This window comes from Larus michahellis, chromosome 6 (genome assembly GCF_964199755.1).
Source record: "Larus michahellis chromosome 6, bLarMic1.1, whole genome shotgun sequence".
Classification (NCBI taxonomy): Eukaryota; Metazoa; Chordata; class Aves; order Charadriiformes; family Laridae; genus Larus; species Larus michahellis.
In genome coordinates, this window is record NC_133901.1 from 58,120,395 (window position 1) to 58,147,894 (window position 27,500).

Here is a 27,500-nt window from a genome sequence, read left to right on the forward strand (position 1 = left end):
CAGGCGTGCGATGACCTCTGGAATTTTTTCATGTTGACCTCTGGAATATAGGTGTTTAGGAGTACCTTGTGCCCACTGGGACTGATGAAGCTGCAGCAATGTGAGGAGTGAAGGCGGGACTCCCATGTTCCTTGTTCAGGTGTGGGCACAAGGAAGAGAAGCAAGGCTTGCTTTAGCCACTTTTACCATCACATGCAGCCATCTTGGTCCATCAAATGTGGAAGGATGGGTACAAATGATGAAAATATGCAGCATTGTGGGCAATGCTTACAGTTGGAGACTGTGAGGATGCTGGTGTTTAGAAAGGGGCAGAAAGTTTTTGGCAGCAAATTTAGTTATTAGAGAACTGTTGGGCGTAGCTTTATTTACTGTGATATTGGGGAACTGGAACTCAGGCAACAGTTGGTAGAAATTTTTTAGGGTAATTGAATTCAGTTGTTTTAGATTTTGAGAAGAGAAGGTTTTTAATAAAGAGGGTGATAGGATTAGGTTTCCTTTCCTTAATTTGGCCTGGTTTGCTCTCTTTGTGTCCTGCTTGTATTGCATAAATGTGTAAATGTGGCTTTTTGAAAATAGGCTACTGTGTGTGGTCTCAGGAAGGGAAGAGATGGCCTATTTCCCAAAATAAAATATTGGGATTATACGTTAATCACTCTTGGAGAGGTAAATGACTCTGCAGGAGCCTGTGGTGGACAAAATAGAGAGCTGCCACGTGAGCTGGGAGGATCATCCCAGATACAGCTGCGTCAACACCTCTGGACCTTCCAAAGAAGAAATTGTGTACATGGTCTAGGACAGAGCTCATTTGAGTCACCTTGGATTGCTCCTTCCACTGGATGGGATCCCATGGTTTTGCCTGTTAAAAGGTCCTGACTGTATCTTATTCTGCAGTTCATTTCTGTCCGTGATATTTTTACTCATTACTTGATGATACCCCTCCATGCTTCCCACTAAGCTTTTCATTTATTATCCTATTTGATCTGTAATATGTAACAGGTTGAATGGTGTATTGATGCAGTGGGGGGAAAAAATGTGGACCCTACTGCTTTTTATTCTCTTCTTGACATAGCTGGATAGAAGAACACTGGTTTTAATTTACTCAATTTTTCTGTATTGTTCTGCCTCTGAGAGCCACAGCTATATTTTGTGATGGTTCATGTTAACAGTCCTCATTCATTGATGATACACTGATTGCATCAACCCAGGCCTCTAAAAAAGAAAAGCCTTTGATAGCCCAATTTGAAACTGGGGGCTTGGGTAGAGAGGAATTTTGCATAGTGTTTAGGTTAGTCTGCGAAAGGAAATGAGCTTTTCACTGTCAGCTCTGTGTAGGATTCATCCCCCAGCAGTTCAGGGAGGTCAGGTTAAATCCTTTCTTCCTTGTGTGTTATTCTTTAAATAAAATCTCTAGCAGCAGGCAGATAATGAAATCAGTGGTGATGCATGGAGCATTTCGAGGAAGATGACTAGGAAGTTGAAAGACAGATTTCTCTTTTTTCTTTTCTCCCTTCATGCTTCCTCTCAACGTAGGGGGAACATCAAACAGAGCAAGGCAACAATAGGTGCTGGTGAACTGCAGAGAAATAACGAAGATGTCACTATGGTGAAGGGACTGTGTGGTCTCAGTGAGGGTGTTTAGTCAGTGCTCTGCAATTTACTGCTCAAAGAGGAGAGGGATGGCGACTTGCCGCCACTTTCAATTAGCCAGTGAGCTCAGGGCTGTGTGTTGGACTGTGGTTTCCCCTCCATCAGTAGCCGTTCCACGTAGTAAGTACAGGAGAGGTAATGGTAGATGGCTGAGACCAAGGCCAGGGTCTGGGTTTTGTAGGGTAACAGAATTTACTGTTTTCATTCTGTATTAGCAGTTCAGCATGGGGTGGAGGGGTCAAACTTGCCTTTGGTCTGCTGCAGTCTCTTCTTTTTTTTTTTTTTCCCCTTCCAGCTGTACCTTTTGGTTTTTACATGTGTCTTCACTTAATTCCCCTTCTTTCTTCTCTCCATAAATATTTTCTACAGAAAATCCACCTTCCTTTCTAGCCCTGTTTTTTGAAGGGTACCACCTTGAAATATTTAAGGCTGACATCTAACGTGTGTATCCACACACAGGTACTACATTTGGGACTGGTCATTCTCTCTTTTGAGTTTATTTCAATAGTTTCATGAGACTGGCATTTCTTTACTGGGGACATTTATTTTTACAATTTTGAGGATCAAACTTTTCTTTTAATGAAGCTTTCCTTCCCAGATACTAGCCTTTGGCCAGATTCTCATATGGCTGCTCATGCTCCTCTGTGGTATCTTGGAATCTCCTGTTAATCAGGCAGGCATGGCTTTGACATAGCTCTATCTGAAGGGGAATTTCCAGCTGCTTTGAGTTGCTTCCAATTCACTTGAACCTGCTCAGCTTGCAGACTCTTACTTGAGCCTGTGTCAAACTTGCTATGCTGCTCCCTGACTGTTCTGGCACCCCGTTCATGTGTTAGATGATTATTTTTTTAATTATTTTTTTATTTTTATATTTTTAATAGCCTTAAAAGTAGCTAAGTAATCAGCTGAAAGAGATTTTGCTCTATCTTTTTATTTTCCTAATCCTATTGAAGGCTTTATTACCTTGTTAATCACTAATGTCCGTTTATTACCATTCTCAGTCTGTCATTTCAGTGCTTTCTCCTTTTTTATTTATAAGCATTAACGTTAACATTATTACATGCTGAGGGAATTTGTAGGCCCTTGAAAATGATGGACATGGGATTGTTTTAAGGATAGGCTGTTAATACCACTGTATGTCTTCAGCCCTAAAGATCTCCAGGAGCCATAGTTTGAATATACCGATCTGTGCTCAGATATTCTGAGGACTTCATGGTACAGCTTTGCTGACTGTTGGGGGGTTTATCCAGAGGTCAGATCAGATGTACTGGGAAAGAGACCTTTTTTCCTTCCATATTCTCTTGAGCAAAGAGCGGGAGATTCCCTGGGTTGAGCAAATGCCAGGGATTTGACGATGAGCCACGTCAGTCTATCAACACCATGTGATCCTTGCCAGTGCCGTTCTGCAAAGAGTCTACTTGCCAAAGCAAACTCATAACGCTTCCTAGTCGTTAACTATTTTGACCTTGCTAACGTCTTAGCCAGTTATTGGCATCTTCCTTCACTTGCTAATTTGTTAAACCTGCCTTCAGTGTTGATTTGTGGGTTTTTTTTAATGGTATTTTCCTTCTCAACATGGTTGGCTCCTGCCTGCCGGTCCTTTAAGGAATTGAAAGATGCTTCACAGTCAAAAAGATAGGGTTGGCCATTAACTGCCAATGCAGTTTTAGCTCCTCCATGCAAGTGATTATTCCCGTGTCTTCAAAGATGTTTGGGTCCCTTCTCAAGTCAAAGGGCAAAGTAGCCTTCTGTGAAATGAATTCGTAGGCTTATCTGTACTCTCCAGATGACTGCACTGCCTTGTACTTCATACGCTGGAGGCAGTAGACTTTCTCTGTGCCATATCTGATCTGAGAAGCTCCCAATGCGTTTTGCAGCAGAAGCAGTTGCAGAAAACAGGGGCAGCACAAGAGTTGCTGCAGGAGGGCCAGTGCAGACAAACATACAGACTGACAACACAGGGCATGAGTGATCTGGATGGGGTCTCACATCTGCCTTTCCTGGATGTGAAAGAAGAGCTGTGTGTAAGAAGGCAGCTCTCTGCCTGATGGTGACGTAGCGCAGTTATTCTAGAGAGGCTAAAGTGAGAGGAACCCAGTACTTCTTTTGGTGAAATCTCCTCGGAGCAGGAATGTCTCACGGTGCCTTGCATGCCAAGCAAGTCTCATGCCAGTTTGCTGGAGATTTAGGTAGCAAAATTGCTCACTAATGTCTCATTTTGTCTTTGGCACTTGTTCTCTCTGTGATTTCTGCTCTAAAGGTCTTAAAATTGAGATGGCAGACACCTAGGACTGATGATGCCTGCTAGTCGGGAACATCTATGTGCTTTTTCTAATAGAAGCCCCACTCACTTCCCAGCCACAGCAGGGGCACTAGGTACCTCCGGTTTGGAGGTGGCATAAGGTTTACTGTGAAAGACTGTTGTGAACACCTGTACTGTGTGTATTAGCCTGGTAACTGCAGATGGAAAGTGCTGGGAGCCAGAACAGATTGTGATGGAAAAACAGGACAATTGTATCGCTTTTGAAATTGTGACAAATGAGTGTAATACTTGGGTTGTTCCACATTGTAATACCTTTATAACTCAGGTAACTCCAATCCCGTTTGGTCAGGCAATCTCACAAAGCCATTTCCCTTTCCTTGAGGTCATACTCCAAGTGTTAAACACTTCCCCTGTCCCCGTCCCCCCCGTCCCCGCAATCAACATGGCCTTTTTTTACCTGGTGGGGCTTCAAGGGACTAGCCCAAAGTGCAGCTCAGGGAGGCTCCACCAGTGACTTGTGCAGAAAGTCACAAAGGGATGCAGATGGTTTTAGATGCATTCTAACCTTGAGCCGTTGATGTCCTGGTTTATTCAACCTATTCTGGTTTCCGTAACTAGCAGCAAAACCACGGGCAGATACAAAACACTTTGTTCTTTTTTAGCACTGCTGACAGTGGCGTTAAGAGTTAAAAGCCTGTTGGCATCTCTGCATTTGATATTTCTAAAATGCCGAGTACCATCAGCGCTAGGTACTACTACAATAAATCCCCCTAATCTCTTACACTAATATAGCGTGCTGTGAGGGCTCCAGAAATACTTTAAAATGGTTTTGGCATAACGCTACATCACTTCTGAAATGCAGTCAGCTTTGGGCTAGAAAGTATGAAGCTTGCTAGTAGGAATGTGAAACTCCAGCTAAGGGGTCACCAAGGCAAAGCCCTAATTTCAAGTCATCGCATCTTTGCAAATGAGGCAGGGATGTTGGGTTTCATGGTCTCATTACAGACACCTATTCATGATTAATGGCTTGAAACAGATTTTATTGTTTAAACAGAAAGAGCTGAGCGGCACCAGGTGAAACTGGAATCCCAGGTTTAAAAGAGTCTATATAAAAAGTCTTATGGAGTTGGCAAATTGCTGGTTTGCCAACCTTCTCTAGATATCTTTCTTCTTTTTTTTTTTTTTTTTAAATTCTTTTTTTCATGGTTTATGGGAGAAATATCCCTGCAATTTACTAATGCCTCAGACTGCTTTATGCACTGTGCCAGACTGAAAGGGTCTGAAGAGGCTTCAAGGACTGATCAGCTTTGCTTCAAGGAGATTTGAAGCTGGAGGTGAGCTTTGGAGCAGTGACTTTGTGCTGTGTAGTGTCTTTCGTTAACACGCAGAATGCAATAAACTGTGCGTCACTGGAGGGGGGAGGCAACATGTGGTGTAGGCCCTTAGAGGGACAAAAGAAGGACTTTATTTTTGAGAACCCTACTGCTGGATGTAGCCCTACTCCTAATTGAGTCCCAGAAATCCCAATAAGAAATGGGAGAAACCCTTCAATTTCCTTCTTTCAGGCTCGACAAAGATGCCCTGGCATCCTGCCAGTCACCACTGGTGGCAGTGAGCTGCTCTGTGCCTCTCGGAGCCAGCGTGACCCTGGATCACAGAACCATAGAATGGATTGCCTTGGCTGCTCCCGGAGCAGAGAAGTCTTTCCACCGCCCTCTGTGCGTTGCAAATGCTAAGGCACATCTTGCTTTCTACCACTTCTGCCAGCTGTCCTCTTGGGCAGATTAGGGACTGCCTCAAAGTACAAACTGGTAACAAAATAAGTCCATTAAACTTCAAAGCAAGGCACGCCTTCAGTTCTCACTGCTGTTTTCGTATCCTTGCCTGGCTGTCTCTAGCACCACAGGGGACTGATAATGGCCTGAAGACTGCTGTAGGGTAGGTGGCCACTGAATGCTGGGGACTTGGTTTGGAAGAGCTGCGTTCCGGAGCTGTTACTTGCCACTGGCTGCAACTGGGTGAAGTCTCCTGGAACGTGATAAGTTTCTGTTCTGGGGCTACAGAGAAAACGCTCGGGGCTGTGAGCTGCGAGCCCAGGATGATTCACAACTGGGAGTGTGCCGAGCAAGTAGGTTTAACTTTGTAATAAGCTCCCAATAATCCATGCTGTGGAGACAAGCTGATGTCGCTTTAATTCAAGTGCTTGTCCTCACCCCTGGTGAGTGTGTTTCACAAAACACATCCCAGATGCTTGGTAGATTTGTTTTATATGTGGTACTTACCTAAACCTGGAAAAGGGGCTGTGGGTAGCTGCAGGCTGGGGTCTGAAATCCTTCCTAGCTGTCGCGGTGCTGCCCTGAGCAAACCTTGAGCCCTGCGTCCTCCCGAGTGAGGGGGCAGCTGGTGTGGAGCCCTCGGGAGTCAGGCAGCGTTTGAAGTGCGGTGTGATCTGCTGGGGAAGGCAAAGCAATGTTACGGATTGCCGTCACTGCTAAGCGCCTCTGTAGGGCAGGGAAAGCTCCACAGAGGATTGCAACAGAATGATCAAAACAGTCTGCATTTATAAAGATTAAATTACAACTTTGCACATCTACGATTAAAGGAGGAGCTGTCAGCGGCTGGCTTGTGTGAACGCACAATTCAATTTGCATTTTGTAGAATTTAAGATTGAGGTTTTTTAATCCCTTGTGAAACAGGAACAATAGACCCTGGCTGTTGCCAGGTGCATAATGCGTATAGATACCGTGCAGACTTCTTTCATCGTCCTCTGTAAAGCTGGATTTATAGCACTATACTTTGTTGCTCTAGTCCTGAGCTCCACCCTAAGCTTCCTTACACTCAGTTATCTGCCTGCTTGGGAGTCCTGAAAGCAGACAGGCTATAGCCCGCTGTGCCAGTTGCAGATGGCAATGTGGCTGTGAGTAACCATTCCTGGAGTCAAATTCTCCTTGTAAATTGGGAGAGGCTTTGCAGTGACTGCCAGCCATGCTTTTATTCTGGGGTTTCTTTAGGATAAGACTCCTGCCTTCACAGACTGCTGTTCCTCCTTCTCTCTGGTAGTATCCCGCTGTAACAGATGATGTTTTTCTGCCTTCATCCTCTGGATCCTCTAGCTGGAGCTGCAGCTGTTTCCCAAAAGTGACAAATTGGGTCATTGCTCTGATTTCAAAGTGGGAAGCAAATTGAGCTTTGCAGTCTCCACGCCTCCCAGAGCAGGAGAGTAAATGCTGCTGAGCCAAAGGGTGCTGCACCTGAACAGAGCTCCACTCAGCTGGAAGATTTGGGGTTTTGGCTCTCTAACGCTTGGCATTTGGATGTTAAGACAGTAAGTTCAAATATCTTGTCTGCAGTAGAGAGCTCAAAGGCAAACCTTTTAATAGAGGAGAAGGCAGCATCTCTGATGTGTGTCACTCTTCCTGTCTTCATGGGAGATCTGAGGCAGGCAGTGGGATTGCTCAGGGAGCTAAGATGTGTCATTCAAAGACAGCAAACCGGGGCGGCGGGGAGGAGGATGTCCAGAGAGATGGAACTGGGAAAGGTGGTTCTGCGTCAGCCAAGTGCCAGGGGCTATAAATCAATTCCACTGCTTTAGTCAGAGGGCTCTTGGATTCCCCTATGGCTCAGTTAAGGCACAAATAAGCTCCTGGGGAGCTAAGTATTGCTAGCAGCACATGCTGTTTCAGCAGCAGCATCTGCCTCATAGCTGGCATGAGAGTAGGTCTGTGGAAGGATATTAATCCATAGCCCTGTGTTTGCTTTCACCTGAGCACCTGTTCGTAGGAGTTCCTCTTTCACTTTTTCCAAACTGTGGATTTATGTTCTCCATCAATAACTGCTTGACAGCAAGAATTGCTAACAGGGAAAGTAATTCTGGCCTTCCAGACAAGAAGCTGATGAATTGGCTTGGACCATTGTCTGAAAGTACCTAGCATTTCTGAAATAAGCTGATGTGACCCAGTAACCATCGCCTGCATCAATGTTAACTGACGTGTCATAGTTGCATCAATGTTAGTTTAAACTAGGGAGGTTTTCTCTTCCATGAAAACACAGGTTAGTTAAGATGACCTCTGTCAGTAAGAGAAGTACTATGGAAAATCTGCTGATATGTCCTTAACGTCTGGAGAATAGGGTAGTTTCTTGCAGACTGACATCTAATGAGGTTATTTCCAGTAGCCCCTGCCATATGCGTTAGCCTCCTGGTTGGAAACTTTGCCACTAAGTCTTACTGTGTGTAGAACCCCCCTAATGAAATACTGCGCTTAAGGCTTATTTGTGCACAAAACCCATCTTGGTTTATCTTGGTTTCCCAAGTGTATTTTCGTCAGCAGACTGCATTTGTTTTTGAGTTGGATGTAAAAACACACACAGAATGCTGTTGAAATTTTACTCTTGGACATCCTGACTTCTCAGAAAATGCTGGGTTAGTGCCCTGTGTAGAAGCCGTAGAGGTGGAGAAGTTCTTGTGAGTGCTTCTCCCACTTGCGATGGCATGAGTGAGCTCCTGTACCACTAATGACAGACTGAGACAACGACAGCTGCTTGTAGTGAAATGTGATGACGGAGGACACCGCATCTTTCTGGCAATGAGCTTTAGTGCCTGGGAGTAGGTCAGTGAGCTGGCAAGACGTGGCTAGCTGACTGTTCTTGGGGTGCTTTGCCTTTGGGAAGCTCTGTACAATCTTTTGTAGATCAAAGTGAGCTGGCCTGGAGCCCCGTGAGTGTGTTTAACACAGTGGAAAGCCAGAAATAATAGTATCGTGGTGACACTGTGAGAATTTGTTTCTCTGGGCACTGCTATCAACTCCCCTCTGGTTACATTTCTTCGGCAACATCTGTGAATCAAACCGTCGCTGCTCTTGCAAGTTAGACCCCAATCTTTTCACTTAAGCATTGCCTTGTCCTTTGCAGCCTTCTCCTATTTCTGTGAAAATTAATGTTCCAAACCCAGGATGAATCAATCCATACGTGAATGTGGAGGTCACACAGGGCCTACCCTCACATTTCTCTCATTTTGCCAGCACTTCTCCTTTGGACTGTTTAAAGGGAGAGTGCGCTCGGCTGGCTAGTGACTGGGTCTCCCTTTCCAGTCCTCTTCTGCACTAGAAATACATATACTCCTCCCCAAACCTAGATACTAGCCTTTGCTTAGCTGTGTCCTATTGGTGGTTTGCTGGAGTTAGACATCTGTCCAACTTGCGTGAAATGTTAGCTATTACTGTCACTATAAGGTCTATCAGTGAAGTAGTGATTTTATGTAATGGGATGTAACGCAATAATGATCTAGATGGAGCTTCGCATGATGGTATCTGCAGGGGTTTTTTGTCCCTTTCATTTCTTAAAAAAGGTAGCTGTGAGCTATGGTATAGACTCTCTAAGGCTGCATTTTGTTTGCAAGAAGTACTCTTTTTGTTGAATACTAGGACAGAAACCGTCTTCCAGCTGATGGAAATAGCAATGTGGATTTGTGAGGGAGCCAAGGTAGCCATGCCGGAACCTGACTGTCTAGTTTGTTTTTTGCATCCAGGCTGCTTTGCTGGGAATTTTCTACCCTGTCGTTAATGCCCCTGAAAAACTAACGACTTGATGGAAGCATCTCGCTACAGACTCTTAGTTGTCATCTCAGCTATAAAGATGTGCTTTTCTATTTTAAGTGATGGACCTATTTAATTACAGTACCACCTACAAGTCGCTTTGTAGGCATAGAAAGGAAACTTAGGTCTGTTGCTGGGCTAAACTCCCTTTCTCAGAAGAATAAAAAGAAAGCTGCCTCATCCCAGGCTTCTTCGCAGACACCTGAGCATGACACACTTTTTGTAGGGGAGAATATTAACATGATCTGAACTTAATTTCTCCAGCTGATGACAGTTTCCCACATCATCCGGTTCTTGCTGAGCTTTCCACCCTCAGTAGGGCCCAGAGGGATAATATTCTAGGGCTGCTTGAGTCCTAAAGTGCATCTGTCATTATTTCGTATGTTGGCGTTTCAGAACTAGGACTTAGTGATGCTAGGGCTGGGCAGTTAGCGTCATAGTAAACATCTCGGCATAAAGAAGTCGGTCGCTGTACTGGGACCGCTGGCCGCTCCTGTCCCGATCGCTCATGAGGAAGTCAGTTGTTTAGTTGAACCAGAAACTTGTGGTCTTGTCTCAGCTAGCTTGAGGCATAGCCTTGGACCCTCGTCCTCACCCAGAAACACTTCACTTGAGCAAAGCGTAGTTTGAAGATGGAGGCAACTGTTCTGTTGGGAGACCCGAATAGAAGCCGATATGCTTTTTGTACATGAGATCATAACTCAGCGTGACCTCAGTTTACGTACGTCAGGGAGAGCTTTTTCTGTGATGCGTTTAGAAAAGGTCAGGTTAAGATGTTCAAAGAAAAATGGCCAGTTGGTTTGAGCCTGATTTTTTTATTTAAAAAACAAAAGATACAAAAATTTCAGAAATCCAATGTGGGGAGTGGGAAGATTTTAATTTGATAGCATTCCCCTTTAAAAAAAGGGAAGAAAAATCACCTGCCTGTACTCTCACAAAAAAAAGCATCTTTTTTTCCAGCTCTCAACAGGGTTGTGGTTTAAAAGGTGAATCCAGACTCTGTACTGTTAACCCTGTCTCCAGTAATCTTACATAGCTGTACCCAGGTACTCACAGATGGCTGCAGATTCTTCTGCCCTGCTTCTTGATACTAAATCAAGAACAAATGCTGCAGAAATACCTACAAAATATTTAAGATCACACCTCTCCTCTGTCGCTCGCTCTTGGAAAAGGCGATCGGATCGTTCTGATGCTACATGCCCCTGCCTGGCAGAGCTTTTAATGCCTGCTAGGGTAATGGCAAGTGGCATTTGAGATCACAGGCTTCTCTTACTCCATATTGCTCCCACTATATGTTCCCTTCTCTCTGGGTATTGAATTGTTGTTCTGGCACACTATCTGACTTCAGTTTCTCCCTGCCCTTGTTTCTTCCGTGGGGGGCTGCGTGCTATCACGCTGCTGACAGCACACGCATTTGAGAGGATTCCTTTTCATGTGCCTCTTCTGGCATTTTACCATCCTGTCTCTTTCATCATGTGATAGCAGAATATAAAGTAGGTCACTTTATTTCCTTTCTGCTTTTCTCAGTTCTGCAGCTCTTATGATCTTTGAATTCTTTCTGAATATCAGACAGTTCTGGAGACTCGTGATTGGGAGAGTTCCGCGGGCTCCTAAAGCCTCAGTCATCATCTTGGGATTGGGCCTTAGCAGGGCACGAGGGGACATCTTTCTTCGTAGCCTCTGTGTGCCTTGGATACCCTGTTAATTAGTCCCCTTGCCATGTTTTAGAGAGATGAGAAGGAAGAACAATGGCAGCTTTCCTGATGCACAACCATCGCTTGCTGCTGTGATGCGTCCTGTGGCTGCTGCCAGCCCTGCCCTCCTGTTCTCTCTGAGTTGATTGTAGCTGGCAGTTGTTGTCTAGAAGCAGTAAACCAAGTGAACAGCTCTACTTATTACCATTTATAAAAATGCACCAAACAAAAGCTCTAGGCACAGTCACAAGTCAGTCCTTAAAAAGGCATATGGAAGGAATTGAGTTTTTCCTGCGTCAGGCCAGTTCAGGCTACCGTAGATTTACAACAACCCCCAAAACGTCAAAGTACCTGAATTTTTCAACCTGCAGGCTTGCTTTTAGGTTTTATTCATACAGCCCAAGGTGGTAGAAGCGTTGGGGTTAAATAATAGCACTGATTCACTGAAAATCCCCCTTGTGAATGATTCTCAGAGCTGTAATATCAGAGTCTCTGCAGAGTAACACAGAGATGTGGCCCCTTTCAACTTCTGACACCTGGTTTCTCAGCAGGCTAAGCGTTGTACTAAATTATTCTGTGTTAACCCAGGGTGAGAATGGACTCCTATGGTTTATCCCACCTTAAACGTGTGTTACTTTGTTGTCAAGTACATGGGGACTCCATTATTTTGTAGAGTCTCTCTGAAAAGTGAGAGCAAGTTGGAGGTGCAGAGGGACCTTGTCCAAAGGTTCCACCCAAGCTGCCTTCTAGTGGTGTTGAATCCCTGAGGGAATTGCTCAACGGATATGCCTGGTTTAGTTAGGAAAAGTCAAGTAGAACTTGAACTTGTGCGTATTAGTATAAGGTGCAGTTTTTTAAGAAATTTGCTAAGCAAGCATGAAATCCTCTTTAAATATAGTCAAAAATTCAGATGTGAGAATAATATCAAGAAGGCAATGCAGCAGCGTTTTCGGAAGAGCAGTGTTTAAGGTTCCCATTAAAACAAAAATAGTTGTGCAAATAAAATTACCAGCTGATGCAGTACAAATTAATGGTTTTAAAACCTGGAGAAAAAGCAGCTGAGTTATTAATCCCTGAACTGAAGCCCTTAAGTCCTTTCAGCGAGTGACTTGTGCTTGTCTTCTAATCCCTTTGAATCATGGAAAACATAGACCCGGAGTTGTTCTCTGTTGTGTGGTAAGAGGAAATTTAACCAATGAGCTAAATAAATAAATTGATTAATTGGCAGCAATAAGGAGCTGTGTATGCACTGTATCTAATTGCTTTTTTATATTGTCTTCCTCTAACTTCTTGGAAGACACAGGTTTGTGGGCTGCACATGTAAAAATATGCTAAAAAAGACCCCAACACCCCGCCAAGGCTTTGAACCTTCAGCTTCAAAGATCATTGTGTGGATCACCTTATATTACTTTGGACAGTCTCTAATGGGGACATTGCTCAGCCAAGCTGAATTTATGCAGTAGAAATTCAAGCTGAAATTGAACACACCTCAGAATCACGGAGTAAATCAAATCTCATTTCCTTGCTTGCAGAGAAAGTGGGCTGTGTGGGCTTCCTCCTCCTCCTCCTCCTTCCCAGTAATTTTTATTCTACCAGGTCAGAGCTACCTTTTTCTTATGAGAAATACTGAGCGAGTGGCTTCCCTGAGCCTTATTCAAAAACCCATCAGAGCTAATAGCTTTGAAAACGTTTGATGTCCAAGAGGCACTTGGGAGCACTAAATCCTCACACAGGGATTTTTAGGCTGTAGAACAATGGTGTCCTCCAAGCAGTGCAGAAATTACCTCGGAGATGATATTTCCATTACAGATCCTGCAGGTACTTATCTGGGAATATGGCAAAAGAGAAATTTAGAGAGAAAGCAGAGGCCTTGGCGATCAGCTGCATATCCCCGAGGGAGTGGCGTCATCTTTGTCTAGGTGTTCAGTGGTGCTGTATGTACAAATACATCCCATCTCTGTAGCCAGCCGTTTCAGTTTAGAGCTGTGACAACACAGGGTTCATGTTTTTGATTCAGAGGGCAGGCATTGTGGACAAATAGTTCTCCAGCTCACAGCTCTGTGTACTGATTAGCTCAACTTGAGAATTCAACAGCTAAAGGTACTTTGTTAATATTTAAAAAAAAAAAAAAAAAAGGCAGTAAGTTTTGTTCTTCTCATCCTTGGGAGAGAATGGGTCCAGCGCCAGCACAAGTCACCTTTTCCTTGAATGTCAATGGTGGGCATACTGCCAACACAATAATTTTATCTGGCCCATTAGCAACAAACCTCCACCTTGTGTCGTGTCCTTCCTGCCCATCCAGCATCTGAAGCTCTGTGGAGATAACACCGCCACCCTCGTAGAGGTAAGGTGCCTCTTTTCAGTCTCTTCTCAGCCATACATTCTGAAGGGACTTGTCTCCTGTGGTGTTTTGGGGCTGTTGCTGGGAGTGTCTGAGTTGTGAGAAAGCTGGTGCTGAAGTGGTGGTAGGTCTGATGCTTTAAGGATATAAGCAGAACAAGTGTTGCAGGGATAAATGCTAAGTTCCCAGGCTTGCCCTCAAAGTATCTTTGGGTTGTAAGATGCCACTTTACCATGGCAGGAATCCTTCTTGAGAGACATACCTATTATCTTGGGCCTTGATTGTTTCTATTAGGTATAAGGAGAAATGACTAGAAATAACTGAGTGTCAGCAACTTTTGGTGCCTCTGTGTTTATTTCAGAGAATGCACACAGACTTCTTTCCCTGAAAAGGGCAGTAATAAGCGGCAGACTGTTTGATTTCTCAGAAACCTCTGACCTGTTTTCTGTGTGGGGTCTGTGCCCAAGTCTCTGCTCCCTCTCAGGTTCATCTTGCTGACTGTCAGCTGGCCAGCTGTCCTGCACATCTCCATTTCGGTCAAGAAGCGTCTCAGCCCACACAGTTTAACATCGCATCAGGCCTGCCTTTGCTAGTGATTTTCTTGGATAGTGGCCTCTGTATTTCCAGCTGTCCCACTAGCCATTTAAATGTTCATTTTGAATTAACTTAGCAGTCAACTTTAAGCAGCTCTGTGTTTACAGGCAAAAGATGTTTTCTATGCTGGCTGTGAAAGCTTCCGAGCATAAATCGTCTCATTCTGTTTCAGCCTGGTCATTGCCCAGATGGAGTTCAAAAAGAATGACACATTCCAACAGCACAAAAGGGGATAATTCAACAAATTAAAATGTTAACAAGCTTCACTCCTTCAGCATGTCATATCTAAAGTTGTTTGGTTCTCTTATTTCTGCCTTCATCATCAACCTTGTCCTTTCCTTTTCCTCCATCTGTGCAATGCAGTTAGAGTAGGATCCAAAAGTGTGTTTGGGGTTCGTGAGGAGTCACTGAGTTGTGGCAGATTTGATCCCATTGTCTTGGTAGGAATTTTATAATTCTTATAAACTTAACTTGCACAGGTTCATTCTCAGTATCTAGGGCACAGTCATCTCACCACCTCAGTTACTCCTGGTGTCGGTACTGTGCCTGGTCATCAGCACCGTCCGTGCTTGTGTTCAGAATGAGGAGACTTCTGAGTTGCACGTTAGAATGCCTTATTTCTGCAGTAAGTGCCTTTGAGGGAGGAACTCCAGGCTTTGTAGTGCACTTTGTAGGTGACCTGCGCTTTGATTGACTTAAAAGACTTTTGGAACTACAGCCTTAGAGCAGACATTTTGTAATGTTCCCTTTCCACTACAGGATTTTCTGTTTATAAGGATCATCCAGCAGTTTATAGCTGTCTGTTCCAACTCCAGATTTGCAAAAGCCTTAATAGCTAAAACTTTTATATGGGTTGTCACACAAACTTCCAAGTACTGCCCACCTTCCCTTATGAGCTAGCTACCTTAGCATACTGCTACTACAGGTTTTTTTACCTATTTGTAGCTAACCAATTGACTATAGATCTATTTCTTTTGGGCTGTATCTTTAGAAGGAATTTTTGCAGATTGAATTTATAAGTTTCTTAAAGTCTTTAAGCTGTAGTCAAGTCTTCTCAATATTGCCATGCGGGAAAGGACTCTTGGAGTCACTGTGGTAAGGCTGGAAATGTTGGCTCAACAATGGTCAGAAAGGCAAATAGAGAACTAGAAATCATTAGACAGAGAACAAAAATAAAGCAGGAGTACTATGTTGTCACTGTGCAAGCCATGTTTTAAATCTTGTATATTGATTCCAGTGCCCTTATTTCAGAAAAGGTATTGCAGAACTGCAAAATCATACAGATGATCAAACAGTTATTTGCTCATCTGATTTCTTGGCTATCCAGACTTCTTGCTTCTATTCAGAAGTTCTGTTTTTCCTGTCTTAGAATGGACTTGAGTTCATTTTCCACGTGTGGTCAGTTAGCAGGTGAGATCTGGATTTCTTCTTTTTTGGCCTTTTCATTGCATCTCCTCAAGCCACTGAATTATTGCCTTTTATCACTTCTGTTGTGCAATTAATAGCTGGCCTTCCATTGTCACTATTTAATTGCTTAAATGTAAGTAGGAGCTATGGAACTGATCTTTCACAGTTCTGCCCTTCCAAATCCGTATCTTCCGTTTCTCTGGCATGTCCTGTGTTGTTTTGACTTGCTTTAAATATACAGCATCCGCTTGGCTTGTGGCCAGTTTTTTTAGTGTATTACTCCTTAGCTTTGCTGCTTCCTTTAATTAAATTTATTCATGCTGTGCAAACCAAGAAACAAGATTTCTGATAATTAAAAAAAAAAAATCATGAGCTAGGTGGTTAGCATCTACTTTTTCTCGGCAAGTGTCAGACCCAGGGCTGTACTAATGGCATTTGTAGAGGCCATTCACTTGCTAATTGCTGTAAAAGCAGAAGAAAAATCAAATGTGGGGCGAGCTCCATGGCTTTTTTGGAGTGTCTGTGTTCTCCTTTCACTTGTTTTGATTTTCAAGTCAGGGTCCTGGTGAGGCTTTTTTATTAAGTCAGAGGCTGTAATCGTTATATCCTATAGAAGCCCATGGTGACTGTGTGAGGAGCACAAGCTCTCTTGGATCACCCACTGATTCCTGTGAACGTGACCGGGTGACACGGTTCCAGAAACCTCTTGTGACTGCAGATGTTTGATTTGACCATCACCAGAATAAACCTCCCCATTGTTTTTCCCTTGGGCACAATTAGATTTTGGTTTCTTTGAATTGGAACAGTCCACTTGCTTCTGTCGGGGTTTGATTGAACAGCAAGGTTTTTGTTGCATAACCTGCCTTAATCTGTTCTCTAGACAGTCTTATTCCTGAGCCAGCTGTCTTCTGGGCAAATCTGAATTTCTTTACTAAGAATGAGTTTCCTCTGGTGTACGTCAGGTATCCTCTTGTCACCTCGTCGAGGTAATCTGAACTGAAAGTTGTATATTTGAGTTTCAGCGTTTGCCAGGATGCTTTCTGGCTGCTGGCCCTAAAAGGTTTTATTCCTAACCTTTTCTTAAAATCTTCAACTTCGGTTTTTTAGGTTCTTATAGCTGTCTTTGATTTCTGTAACGGGTTTGTGTGTCCTGGCTTCTCGGTTTGACTGGAGCAGTAGCTCATGACTTAAACTCTTTTATCTTGTTATGGGCACTGAGGTTACTGGTCTTACTTTGGTCAGTGGTGCTGGAGAGCTGCTGGCGATTGGTTTTTTTTGTTTTTTTTTTTCTCTATGTTCCGGGGGACAAGGTCTTCTGTAAATAGAGGATCGCACCAAAGGTTGTATATAAATCACAGCATTCATTTGCTGAATGTTGGTTTGCCACTTAGGCTGAATGGGTAATACGCACAGAGAGCACAAGGATGCTCTCTTCCTCTTGTCTGGTGTTTTGGTGACAGCAGTTGATTTACTGCTGTGCTAGAATGCAGCTGGTAGATAAAAAGCTTCTCCTGGAACAGCCCATCACATCTCAGCACTTAAGTTAATTGTAAGCACAATGGGGAAATAAAAAAATTAACGGTCCAGTCCATAGCTATCTGCAGTGCATTTCAAGCCTTGGCAGAATTGCAAGTGCTCTTACGTAGCTAGCAGTGAGAAATGTTTTCATAAATGCCACCAGCTGGAGATAAGGGTTCACAACTCCAAAATGGGCTGTAACTCCAAAATAGCAAATCTGTCTATCTCAGGGTTTTATGCTCCTGCCATCATCCTGTCTGCTGCCTGCCTTCCTCACAAAATTTCTAACAACGGGCGGGCTTCGCAAACCTCATTCAGTTTCTGGCAGATCTCCCCATACGAATATAAAAGTCTGCTCTGGAGGGTGCGTATTTTATCAATTGATAATTTTTAAGATAATTTGTTTAAGGATCTTTGACTTCTTTTCCCCTGCCTCGGCTTTGGTAGTGCCGGTGTCGTGCAGTACGTGGATGTTCGTTCTCTTGGCAGACACCCACTGAACCCATTTTCCTCCCTTGAATGACACAGAATTGCCTCCCGTATTTCCTCTGGAGAGCCTGTCCCTGCAGTTTGGGAAAGAGAGCCCAGAGTCCCACAGGGAGAGCTAAGTTCTCTGTGCCAAGTGGGATATGCAGATTAGTATAAACCCACTGACCATCCATGAAACTGAGAAAAATGGATTGGTCTGGAGAAAAAGCAGTGGGAGGCTAAGTGCGTTTTTGCTACTTGTCCTCCAAGCCCAAATGGGTTGAGCAAAGTGCATTTAATGTGTATGGGAGTTGTCATGTGTGTGTAGGCATAACCTGAAATTACTCTGTAGTAAAAGTTTTCATGGCACAGGCTTTCAGCTGACTCCTGGAGCTCAGAGAGTGTCATACTCCTAGCATAGGACTCCCTAGCCCTGGTGATGACTACGCAGGGATGGCAAGGGTCATCAGCTACATTAGTATCTTCTCATTTGTCTATACCTTTTACAAATTAAGTCCCCTGCAAGCTGTGAACATAGCTTGTCTATGTGACCATATGTCTCTGTCATTACTTGCCTTTGTCCCACTTTGCAGCCTTTCTGCTCCTTAAAATAACTCTCAAATCTTGCGAAGGCCTGTCCCATGAGAATCTTGGAAAGGGAATTGCATTGTGCGTTTACAGCTGCTGCTGGGTGGAGCTGGATAACAGGTTTGGCTTTGGAATGTTTCTGAAAGCGCTGTGATTTCCAAATTGGTTGGATCAGTGACTCTCTTCCCACCGTTAAATACAGGTGAACACCTTAAGCTTCTAATGGATGGCGGTTTTAAAACAGAGCAGATAACTCTTGTCCCAAAAGGGGATGCCATTTCTGCTAGCAGAGTTCAGAGAACAACAGTCATTTTCTGAGCGAGCTTATAAATTATTTATCTTTAGAAGAGGCACCTGTGGGCAGAGGAGAAAGACTGTAACTGAACCCTCCCACTCCATGGATAGAAACTGTCAACTTTGTAGGCTTGTTCCTTTAAAGATCACAGATCTCTGTGAGATCATTGAACAAACATCTGAGCTGCTGTATATCATCTGAGCCAGACAGAACGGCTCTATGCTGAGGTGAGGAAAAGAGGGTGTGAAATGTCCATCTTTGGTGTTGCTAAGTAAAATAATAATAATAATAATAGTAGTCTTTTATGTACTATCAAAACCTTTTGCCTAGTGTAGAGAAGTGGCAAGGCCTGGATTTCAACACCACTCAAGTGCAAATGTATAAAAGCAGTCCTCAGGAAGGGTTTGGGATGTGGAGAGTTAGTCTTCCCTCGTGTTTGGCTGGGCACAGAGGGGTGCAGTGGACGCAGCAGGACTGCCAGGAGCGACTGGCAGGGGCAAAGGACAAACTGGTGGGCAAAGGCTGTTCACTCCTGGGCTCCTAGACATAGTGTGTCCTCACTGATGCTTAGTGTGCTGAGCAGAGGAAGATTAGCAAACGCAAAGTAAAAAGTGTCAGAGTAGCCTGTGTGCACGGGGTCCTTGCACTCAGCAGTGGAAAGCAGGGTGAGGCATCTTCTCTCCCTGTCTCCTGGGTCGTTAGTCTTTGCTGTCTGCTGCTCAGCCTTGTCCATCTGTCCAGCTCCAGGCACTGAACAAGAGACTCTCGTGGGTCCCATCAGCTTTTGTTTCTCCGCAGTCAGGACTGGAGCCATTCATGGCCCGGTGCCATCCTGGGGCTCATGGGCAGCTGCGCCCACCTCTGCAGACCTTTCTCCCTCCTGTGACCTGAGACAGACCTCTTGTGTCCTACTGCCTGGCATTGCTGGCGCATCCTGTATTGGTGTGGTCTGTTTCATACCTCGGAGGAAGGATTTGCCCTTGATTGCTGTCACTTTTGCGCAAGCTGAGCTTTTTACTATTGGAAAAATCCTCCTTCTAGGAATTTTACAGCCCTCAGGGCAGACAGGATGGTTCTTCCTACTCTGAGAGTGACAGTTGTGTGAGCTGGTGGGGGCTGCCTTACAGGCTTAGTCTGAGCAGCCTCACGCTCTCAGCCCGCAGCAGGAGAGGGCCGTAGGTCCTTCACTTGCATGTAGTACAAAGAGGAGCTGCTTAATGCAGGAGGTTTGGGGCACTGGAGCAGGAATGACAACACACTGTGTATCTTGCATGTATGTGGCATGACTGCAGTTGAGTTTCAAGCCCAGATCTTTGTCTCTCCCACAGCGTGCACCAGACCCACTCTGCATCCTCTGGATCCATAGATCTGTGCTGTACGCACAGCATATCTTGGGAATCTGAGTTGTTAGACTGCCATAGCAACATCCTCCTCCTCTTAGCATTCATGAACATGGAATTAATACTCATGGCTTGATCAGCTTGGGGTTGAGGGATGGTGTTGAAGCATCAGCACTGCATTTAGAATCATAGAATAGAATCATAGAATCATCTAGGTTGGAAGGGACCTTTAAGATCATCGAGTCCAACCATTTAGCTCCAGGACGGCTGCAAAGGTAAGGTTGTGTTGGGTCAGACCAAAAGCTCTTGTGCTGCTGCTTGTCCTAGGGTGGGTGCTTTTCTTGAAGCCACTGTGAATGGGAGCTGCTTCCAGCACACGTGTAGCGCTGGCACTCTTGGTGGCTCCTCACTCTGAACTGGGCTCCTGCAAAGAGCAAAAGAGGAAAGGGAGAAGGAGATGAGTGCAGCTGGGGTCTGGGCAGAATCTGTTGGGAAGTGTGGCAGCTGCGTGTGTGTGTGTGTTTTTATTTAACTTCTAATTATTTAGTTATGTGCTTTGTCTTTGGTACTTCTGGGGATTAATTCTAGCAGACTTCAGCCCGCATCAGGAACTTTTAAGTTGCTCTGTAAGAAGTGTGATGCCATTTGGAAAAAAAATAATAATCATTTTCCATATTAATTAGAAGATACTAGTGTAAAACTTATGTCAATTATCTGTCACTTTCTTACGGAGAGGCAACAGCCTCTTTGCAGTCCAGGCAACAGCAGCAGCCTTTTCATTACAATGAGAAATGTTGCTGTTCAGTTAAATTCACTAGGAAAAGCACTTGGGGACTATGAGCTGCTTGTAGAGATTAGTGGGGGAGAAAAAGGGGAAGATTTGTACTAAACCTGGACTAAACGAGCCAGTTTGAAGACTCCGGTGTAAAATACACATTAGGCTTCTACTAGAATAGGAAAACCCTGATGTCTCTCCCATCCTCTGAGCTGAGGGGATGGACTGCTGGATGTGCTTGTGGTATCTTGGGCTTTGCCTAGGTTTCGGAGGTGGGACTGCCATAATTCCCTCTGTGGCACAGAGGCGGTGACAAGCACTCCACCATCTCTGTAGAGAGGACAGAAGGCACGTTTGTCTGTCCCCAGCTGCCTTTGGCCCCTGTGCCATGTCTGTGCAGTAGCTCTGGTGAGGGGTTGGTATTACGTGGCCCATAGACTGGGCTGCTCCATCCTCCAGTGTGGGGCAGCTGGAACAGAGGTGCCTGGCTTTTCTTTCCTATGAGGCTTGCTGGGCCTGATCTGGAGAGCCTTTGCCATCCCAGCCTTGAGCCACATGGAGTCGGTGTCGGGGGCAAATGCAGCCTGGGGGTTGTTGATTTGGATTTTTTTGCCTTTTGCTTGATGTGAGATCGTTCAGTCAGTTCTTTTCCAACTGCTTCTGTGTCGTGGTAGTTAATGACTGTCTTACGGGCATGGAGAGGCTTTAGCGAGGTACTGGTTGCCGCTGACTGATTGCATTCTTATCCCTTACTGCGCTGATTAAAAAGACAGTGTAGAGACCGTGCTTTCTTCTTGCTTCTGTTTTTTCTTTATTTTTCTGTCATTACCACTGCCTGCTTCCCAGGTCCTTTGCTGGGTGGTGTGAATGGGTAGCGCTCTCTAATTTTATGTTCTAGTAAGGTAGAAACTGCAGTTGCAGATGATGAAAGATTCCGCAGGTTAAAAAGTTATAAGCAATTAAGTGTGTCTGTGTCTGCCAGAAAGATGGCCCCTAGTTCTGCATGTTTCCCCTTAGATTTCATTGACGGTGCAGCTCCCTCTCTGGCTTTGCTGCTATCAGTGGCTGTGTTCTTCTGGACAGGATGGGGATCGGAGACTGCTTGCATGTGATTCCCTTATTTCTTCAGGACAGACTCTTCCAGAAGGTCCGGTCTCTCCTGGGAGAGTGCAGCAAGGCGGCTCTCGTTGAGGATGAGTCAGAGGGATCAACCCTGGTGCAGTAAGGAAGGAGCCTGTGTGTAGAGAGCGGTACAGCAAACGCGATCTGTTTTGAATGCGGAAAATTTCAGGGCAGAGGCAATTGGTTCTAGGGGAGCTGGTTTCAGAGCTTGTGTCCACAGGAGTCCACTGACCCTTTGGAAGTTGTCCATCCAGTTTGCAAGGGAGCGGTAAGCTGGTGGATGCAGCAAAGTAAGGAGCTAAAAACTCTGTGAAATAATCTTGTTGCTCTGGGTGCAGCGGCATGGCATGGGTGGGATGCTGCAGAGAGCTGAGCTCCTGAGAAGGGCATCAGCCCCTCCATTGGAAACCAGCCCCCTTGCTGCGTTACCTGGAGGATTGCCTCTACTCCCAGGTTGTCAGTGTTACTGGGGAAAGAGAGCACTGGGGCATGGGCAGTTGTAGCTGCAGGAGGGAAGCTGAAATCTGAGTGCCACAGAAAGCACTTGCTGTTCAGATTTCAGCTCCTGAAAGGTTGGTTTGGGGACACGTATGCAGGGACCTGAATTGCTAACGTTTCTCTGGAACTTCTGGAAAGCAGTCAGTGAGTGAGTGGTGGGGCAGGGGGTTAATTTGATGGCAAATTGTCTTTAAATTACAGTGGTGCAGCTCTGCTGAGTCCTGGTTTGTTGCAGTGGTGTAAATAAGCAAATGTAGCCTCTATGGCTGAGGCAGGTAACTGCAGGAAAGGAATTCAGCAGCCTTTGCTTTTCTTGTATTGACCACGTCTGAGTTGCTTACTTCTGTCATACTACTTTTTTAAGGCTCTGATCCCACTAAGGTAACCTACAAAAAGAGATTTAGATTGTGACTCCTCTTCACTTAATTTTTTTCTGCTGTAAAGATCCAGTAAAGCTTTTTTTAAAAAAAAAAAAGTTTTCCCCTTCATGTTTTTCCTTGCAATCTGAGGAATGTCACATCAAACTCCTTGGAAATCATCTACAGTCCATTTTCCTCTATCCTTGCCTGACACTAGAAGTGATGTTCTTCCAGTTGCTTGTGAGATTTTAAAAAATTGAATGACTATTTAAAATTTGTGTGGAAGAGTCCAGCCAAAAGTCCTTTCCTTTAAGTTATTCATACTTCACCATCTTCTAATCGGTGTTTTCTAGCCTTCCATAAAGACTTCTGGGAAGACCAGGCTGGACAAAACCTTGAAGGAGAAATGCTTTCATCTCAAAATTAAATTCCTCTAGTTCTTTTGTATCTGACAAAAAGGTGCAGATAAAGATCTCATGTGCTTAACGCAAAAAGGTGTTCTTCCTGCAGTAGTTATCCTGAGCAAAAGTCAAAGCAATGTGTAAGAAGGGCGAAGGATGCTAACGCACAATCTTCTGTTACACAGAGGATGCAAGTTTTGTCATCTCGGTAGAAAGCTGATGCCTTTCAAACCTTCATGTTAGATGCTCTTAATACCTTCTGCTGCTCTTTAACCTCTCCTCTCTCTAGCAGCTGCATCTTAAAGAGCAGATAAAATCGTCTCAAGGATGGCAGGTCCTAATCTCACTAACAGTTCCTATCCATTATAAGGTATGAAGTGAAATGATCTGTGAGTGGGTTTATCTCAGATCCCACGTAGCATTTTTTCTCAGCAGCAGCAAGAAAGGGAAATTATCAGGCAGCGAGAAGCTGCTGTTTATTTTTAACTTAGCCTTTATTTTTAAGTTCTGTTTCATAATTAAAGGAGATAAGGAGTGGAAGCCAATGAAAATACATAGCTAAAGGGATAAGCTGATCTCAAGTTCACTGCAGAGATTACAATAAGTAGTGGGTAACACAGTAGAGACTTTAGGGCCTCTTGTTCCTTCCCCGTCCCCCTCCTAGAGTATCAGACAGAGTTCTTAGCTGCCTTTCAAAGGTGACACAGGAGGGCTGATTTAAAAGATACTGCTTACAGAGCTCACTGCTGCCCTTAGAGTTTTCTACTCCCCGCCATGGTTTGAGGATGCTTCTGTTGAGTATCTGAAGAGATCTCTACTCAGAGCCAGCAGCGAGGAATCCTGATTCTTTGGGGAGAAGCCTCTATATACATTGTCTGGGCACACCTATATGGCACTACGCATGGCTGTGCAAGTGGGGGCACAGGGGAGTGAAGAGGAGCCCAAGGGGAAGGTTCCTGGGGAGTTGGGGTAGCTCTGGGTAAAATGCCTCCACTCTGAGTGACTGCTGGAGAAGCCTGTTCTGCTCCTCACCTTTCAAACAAGGTTTCTCCCCTGCAGTTTATTAATCTTGGTCAATTTGGCTTCCTCAGATTTACAGGAGGATAGCCCTCCAATTCATGCAAGCTGCTAGATTCTTTATTGCTCAGAAGAAGGTGCATTATACTATTACTCTCCATCCCTAGTGGATAGTTGCATCCCAGTGTAAATTATTCCTGTACCCAAGTGGTTTTCTTTCATCGTTGCTCTTGGCTCTGTGATGCTTCTCGCAGCTTCTGCACACAGGAACAAGAAGGCCAGACTGAATTTGGAGATGGCTGTCATTGCAGGTGGTTTTTCCTCTCTGCCAGTGGAGCTGACAAACAGCATTAGGAAATGAGTCCTGGTGAGGAGGCTGCATGCTCTTGCAGCAGCAGGACACTGACAGGCTGCTGTTAAATAACATTGCAAAATGCTGATTCTTACCCCTAGCTTGCCTCTGCAATGCTGGAGTACAGCGGAGCTGCAAAGAGACTCTGCTGTGTGACTATCTCACCTGGGAACCACTTCTGGGACCCTTTTTACCCCCAGTCCTCATTTGGATGATGCCCTGTGGCTTCTGCCACCTCAGGCTCTAGCCTGCTTCTAAGCATTTGCATGAGTGTCTCCGTGTACCACTGCCACATGCAAATTTTGGGGGGCAACAAGCTTTTGGAGGAACCCTAAGCAGCTCTAGGTTTCCTAGAGTAAAGGATATAAGAACAAGATTCAGTCCTGTAAAGGGCAAGAGCTGCCAGCTGCCTAAAAGGGCAATTGAGGGTTGTGTTTACATTGTTGGGAGGACAAGAGGAGAAGTGGAAGGGTTCCTTATTGTTCTGGTCACTGTTGTCTTAAATCCTCTGCCGTGCTTTTCTTAGGATCTTTTCTGAGTTGTGGTGCCTTGGGGCAGAGTCCTCTGCACCTTATACTGTGCAGTCCTCCTGGACGAAGCTTTTCCTGAGCAGAGGCTACTGTAATGCAAACCTCAGATGCTGATATTCTGTTTAGCTTTCAGATCAAATGGTAACAGCCTAAGAAAGAAGTTCATGGGTTTAAGAGAAATGTTTCGAGCATATGCTTTGCCCAGGAGTGCTGAGCTATGTGGTTCCAGGTAGGAAGATTATCATTACTTGCCATCTTACAAATGCTTTGAGGAGTGCGTTTGTCCATGCAATGCTTTGAAGCTAAAAAGCATTGTGGGAGTTCCTGTTGGTGTTCCCTAGTTAGGAAAATGAATAGTTCAATAGGACAGAGATGTGTAACTATGAATTTGCAAGTACAGCCCAGTGCTGGGACCCGCAGTAAGGCAGTAATATAAGCTGGAGTGCTTTGGTAGCAGTGAAGGCAAATAATAAAATATCTCCTGGGCAGGAAGACCTGGATTCGTGTCTCCATCTGTTTCTAAAACCAGAGTCCGTACCAGGGTTGTCTTCTCTTAGTGCCTGTCGTAAACTTGTTCCTATCAGGAGAGAAGTGCGGTGCTCTGTGTGGAGGCTGACCTGAGCAGCTGTAGAAGGTGGCGGTTTAGCAGATTGTGAATGGTGGTTAGCAAGACAGGAGGGAGGCGTGCTGGCAAAACCAGCACTGGAAGGACCACAGGGTCAGACAAACCTGTGTTTGCGTGGTGCCTACTATGTTACGTTTGGGCGTACACATGGTAATTAGCTGCTTAATTTAATGAGATGTCTGCTTCTCCTGGTGACATAATAGTATTTGAAAACTGCTGCTGTCATAGATGTAGGCTCATCCACTGTTCTCATGCATGGAGAAATTCTGTACATTTGAGGGCTGTTCCTTACTGGCATTAGGAAGACTTTAGTGCCCACCTCCGTGTTGTTAGTCATGAGACAAATATTGGCTGTCAAAGCCATGTGTTTTGCAAAAACAGGTGCCAGAGCTGTGATATCTCTCGGCCTTGCTCCTCCTATGCTGAGGCATCTGTGGATACTGACTCCTCTGCTGTATTTGGCTGTCTCTGGCAGGTTTTGGAAGTGGTGCGGTCCAACTACGACACACTGACCCTGAAACTGCAGGACGGACTGGACCAGTATGAGCGCTACTCGGAGCAGCATAAAGAGGCTGCCTTCTTCAAAGAGCTGGTAAGCTGCCTGGACTCTGCCGAATCAACAACCCTTTTCCAAAGCCTTTGCTTACAGCCTTGGGCAGTGGCATTTGGGGTATGGCTGAGCAGCCCTGTTACTCCATTGGGCTGCCTCCAAAAATGGGGCAGGAATAGGATCCGAACAGACGCTGCACGTCTCAACGCATCTGAAAGCTCCATGCCCTACAATATGTGGCTGGGGAGGAACCACCAGTCTGCTCAGGCCGGCAACCGGTCTGTCAGCCTCTGTCCCTTCTGCCATGGAGATCCTCTGTGCTTTGTGGTGGTAGATTTGTAAGGTGGAAAAGCTGACTGCGCCCACCTTGGGTTTATCACACAGAGCAGCTTGGCCTTTTTGCTGTTGTTAAGGGGACCACAAAGTGTGGGACTGAGCAGGGTATGTGATGCAGGAGAAACACGTGCCTACTTGTTGCTTTCCTCCATCACTCAAAACAGGGTTCCCAAGCAAAGAAAGCAAAGGCATTCCCTAGAAATGTCTCCTCCTGCCAGGGGAGAAGACTAACGGTAGGAAGCCCCACAAAAATAATATAGCAAAGACAAAACTAAGTCCAAATAGTCGGGGTTGGTAGTTACGTTCTTCAGCAAGCCAGTTTTCTCACCCTGCTCTAGAGAGCCCTGACACAACATTTTCTTGTTGGACGGCTGCATCACAGGGGAGGCAGTGTTTTTGTAGTGGCTGATATCTGAAGGGAGCCTGGTTTTCCTCACTTTTGAATCATTACAGCTTCAGCGAAGGGAGAGATCTCTAACTCTGGCAGCTTTCTCCACCAGTTTGGGAGCTGATTCTCTCTCCCAGCTCTGTCCTTGCTGATTGATGAGTAAATTGACGCCTGCCCACTCTGTCACGAGTCTGCATGAGTTTGAGAATGTTATGCCTCCCTCTGTCTACTCGACTGCAAGCACGCCTGAATTGGTTTTGCTTCCTTCTACAGAATGCTTTTTAGTGTTTTTTGGGTCATTCCAGCACTGCCATCGGGTAGGATATGAGCAAAACCGCTTGCAATCACTTTAATGCTATTTTTCTGTGCTCTTTTGTGCCTCTTTTTGTCTCTCTGACCTGTTGTTTGATACCATATCTGAAATACATGCAAAGAAATTTGGCCATAGCCTTCCTGTGACATGGGCTTCTCCTATTACCTGGGAATGAGATGCATTCATGTTTCTGTTGTCACCTGTTCTGTCCCAAGGGCTCCTGCCCTCCTCAGCCAGCATCTCCTTCCTCAGCTTCTAGGCCACGTGGCTGCTCCGCTTCCTGCGTGCCCCACATTCCACATGGCCTGGCAGAAGCTCAGGCTGATCATGCCAATTGATTAAAATGACATTCTCAGCCCTAAGATCATCACAGCTACAAAATGCTTCAGCTAAAATTATTTTCTTCCTAGCCCGAATTTTTTTTTTTTCCAAAATCCCAATTTTGTATCATTTAAGAATCTGTTTAGCGTAACCAATCCCTCCTCAAC

The 27,500-nt window shown here is 45.0% G+C and overlaps 1 protein-coding gene across 11 annotated transcripts in view; it reads left to right on the forward strand.

Moving 5' to 3' along the window:
- The window catches only part of ARMH3 (armadillo like helical domain containing 3), a 129,745-nt gene that overhangs the window by 95,427 nt on the left and 6,818 nt on the right, over positions 1-27,500 (forward strand). For 6 of the 11 annotated variants that reach the window (XR_012587776.1, XR_012587777.1, XM_074593278.1 and 3 more), the window contains one exon: positions 25,901-26,017. Coding sequence is in view for 8 of the 11 variants with exons in the window: in XM_074593278.1 (XP_074449379.1) it covers positions 25,901-26,017 (117 nt within the window). In the remaining 3 variants the exon portion in view is untranslated. Of the gene's footprint in view, positions 1-5,475; positions 6,039-25,900; positions 26,018-27,500 lie in introns of all 11 variants that reach the window. The other 5 variants (XM_074593277.1, XM_074593279.1, XM_074593275.1 and 2 more) reach the window with 2 other exon arrangements.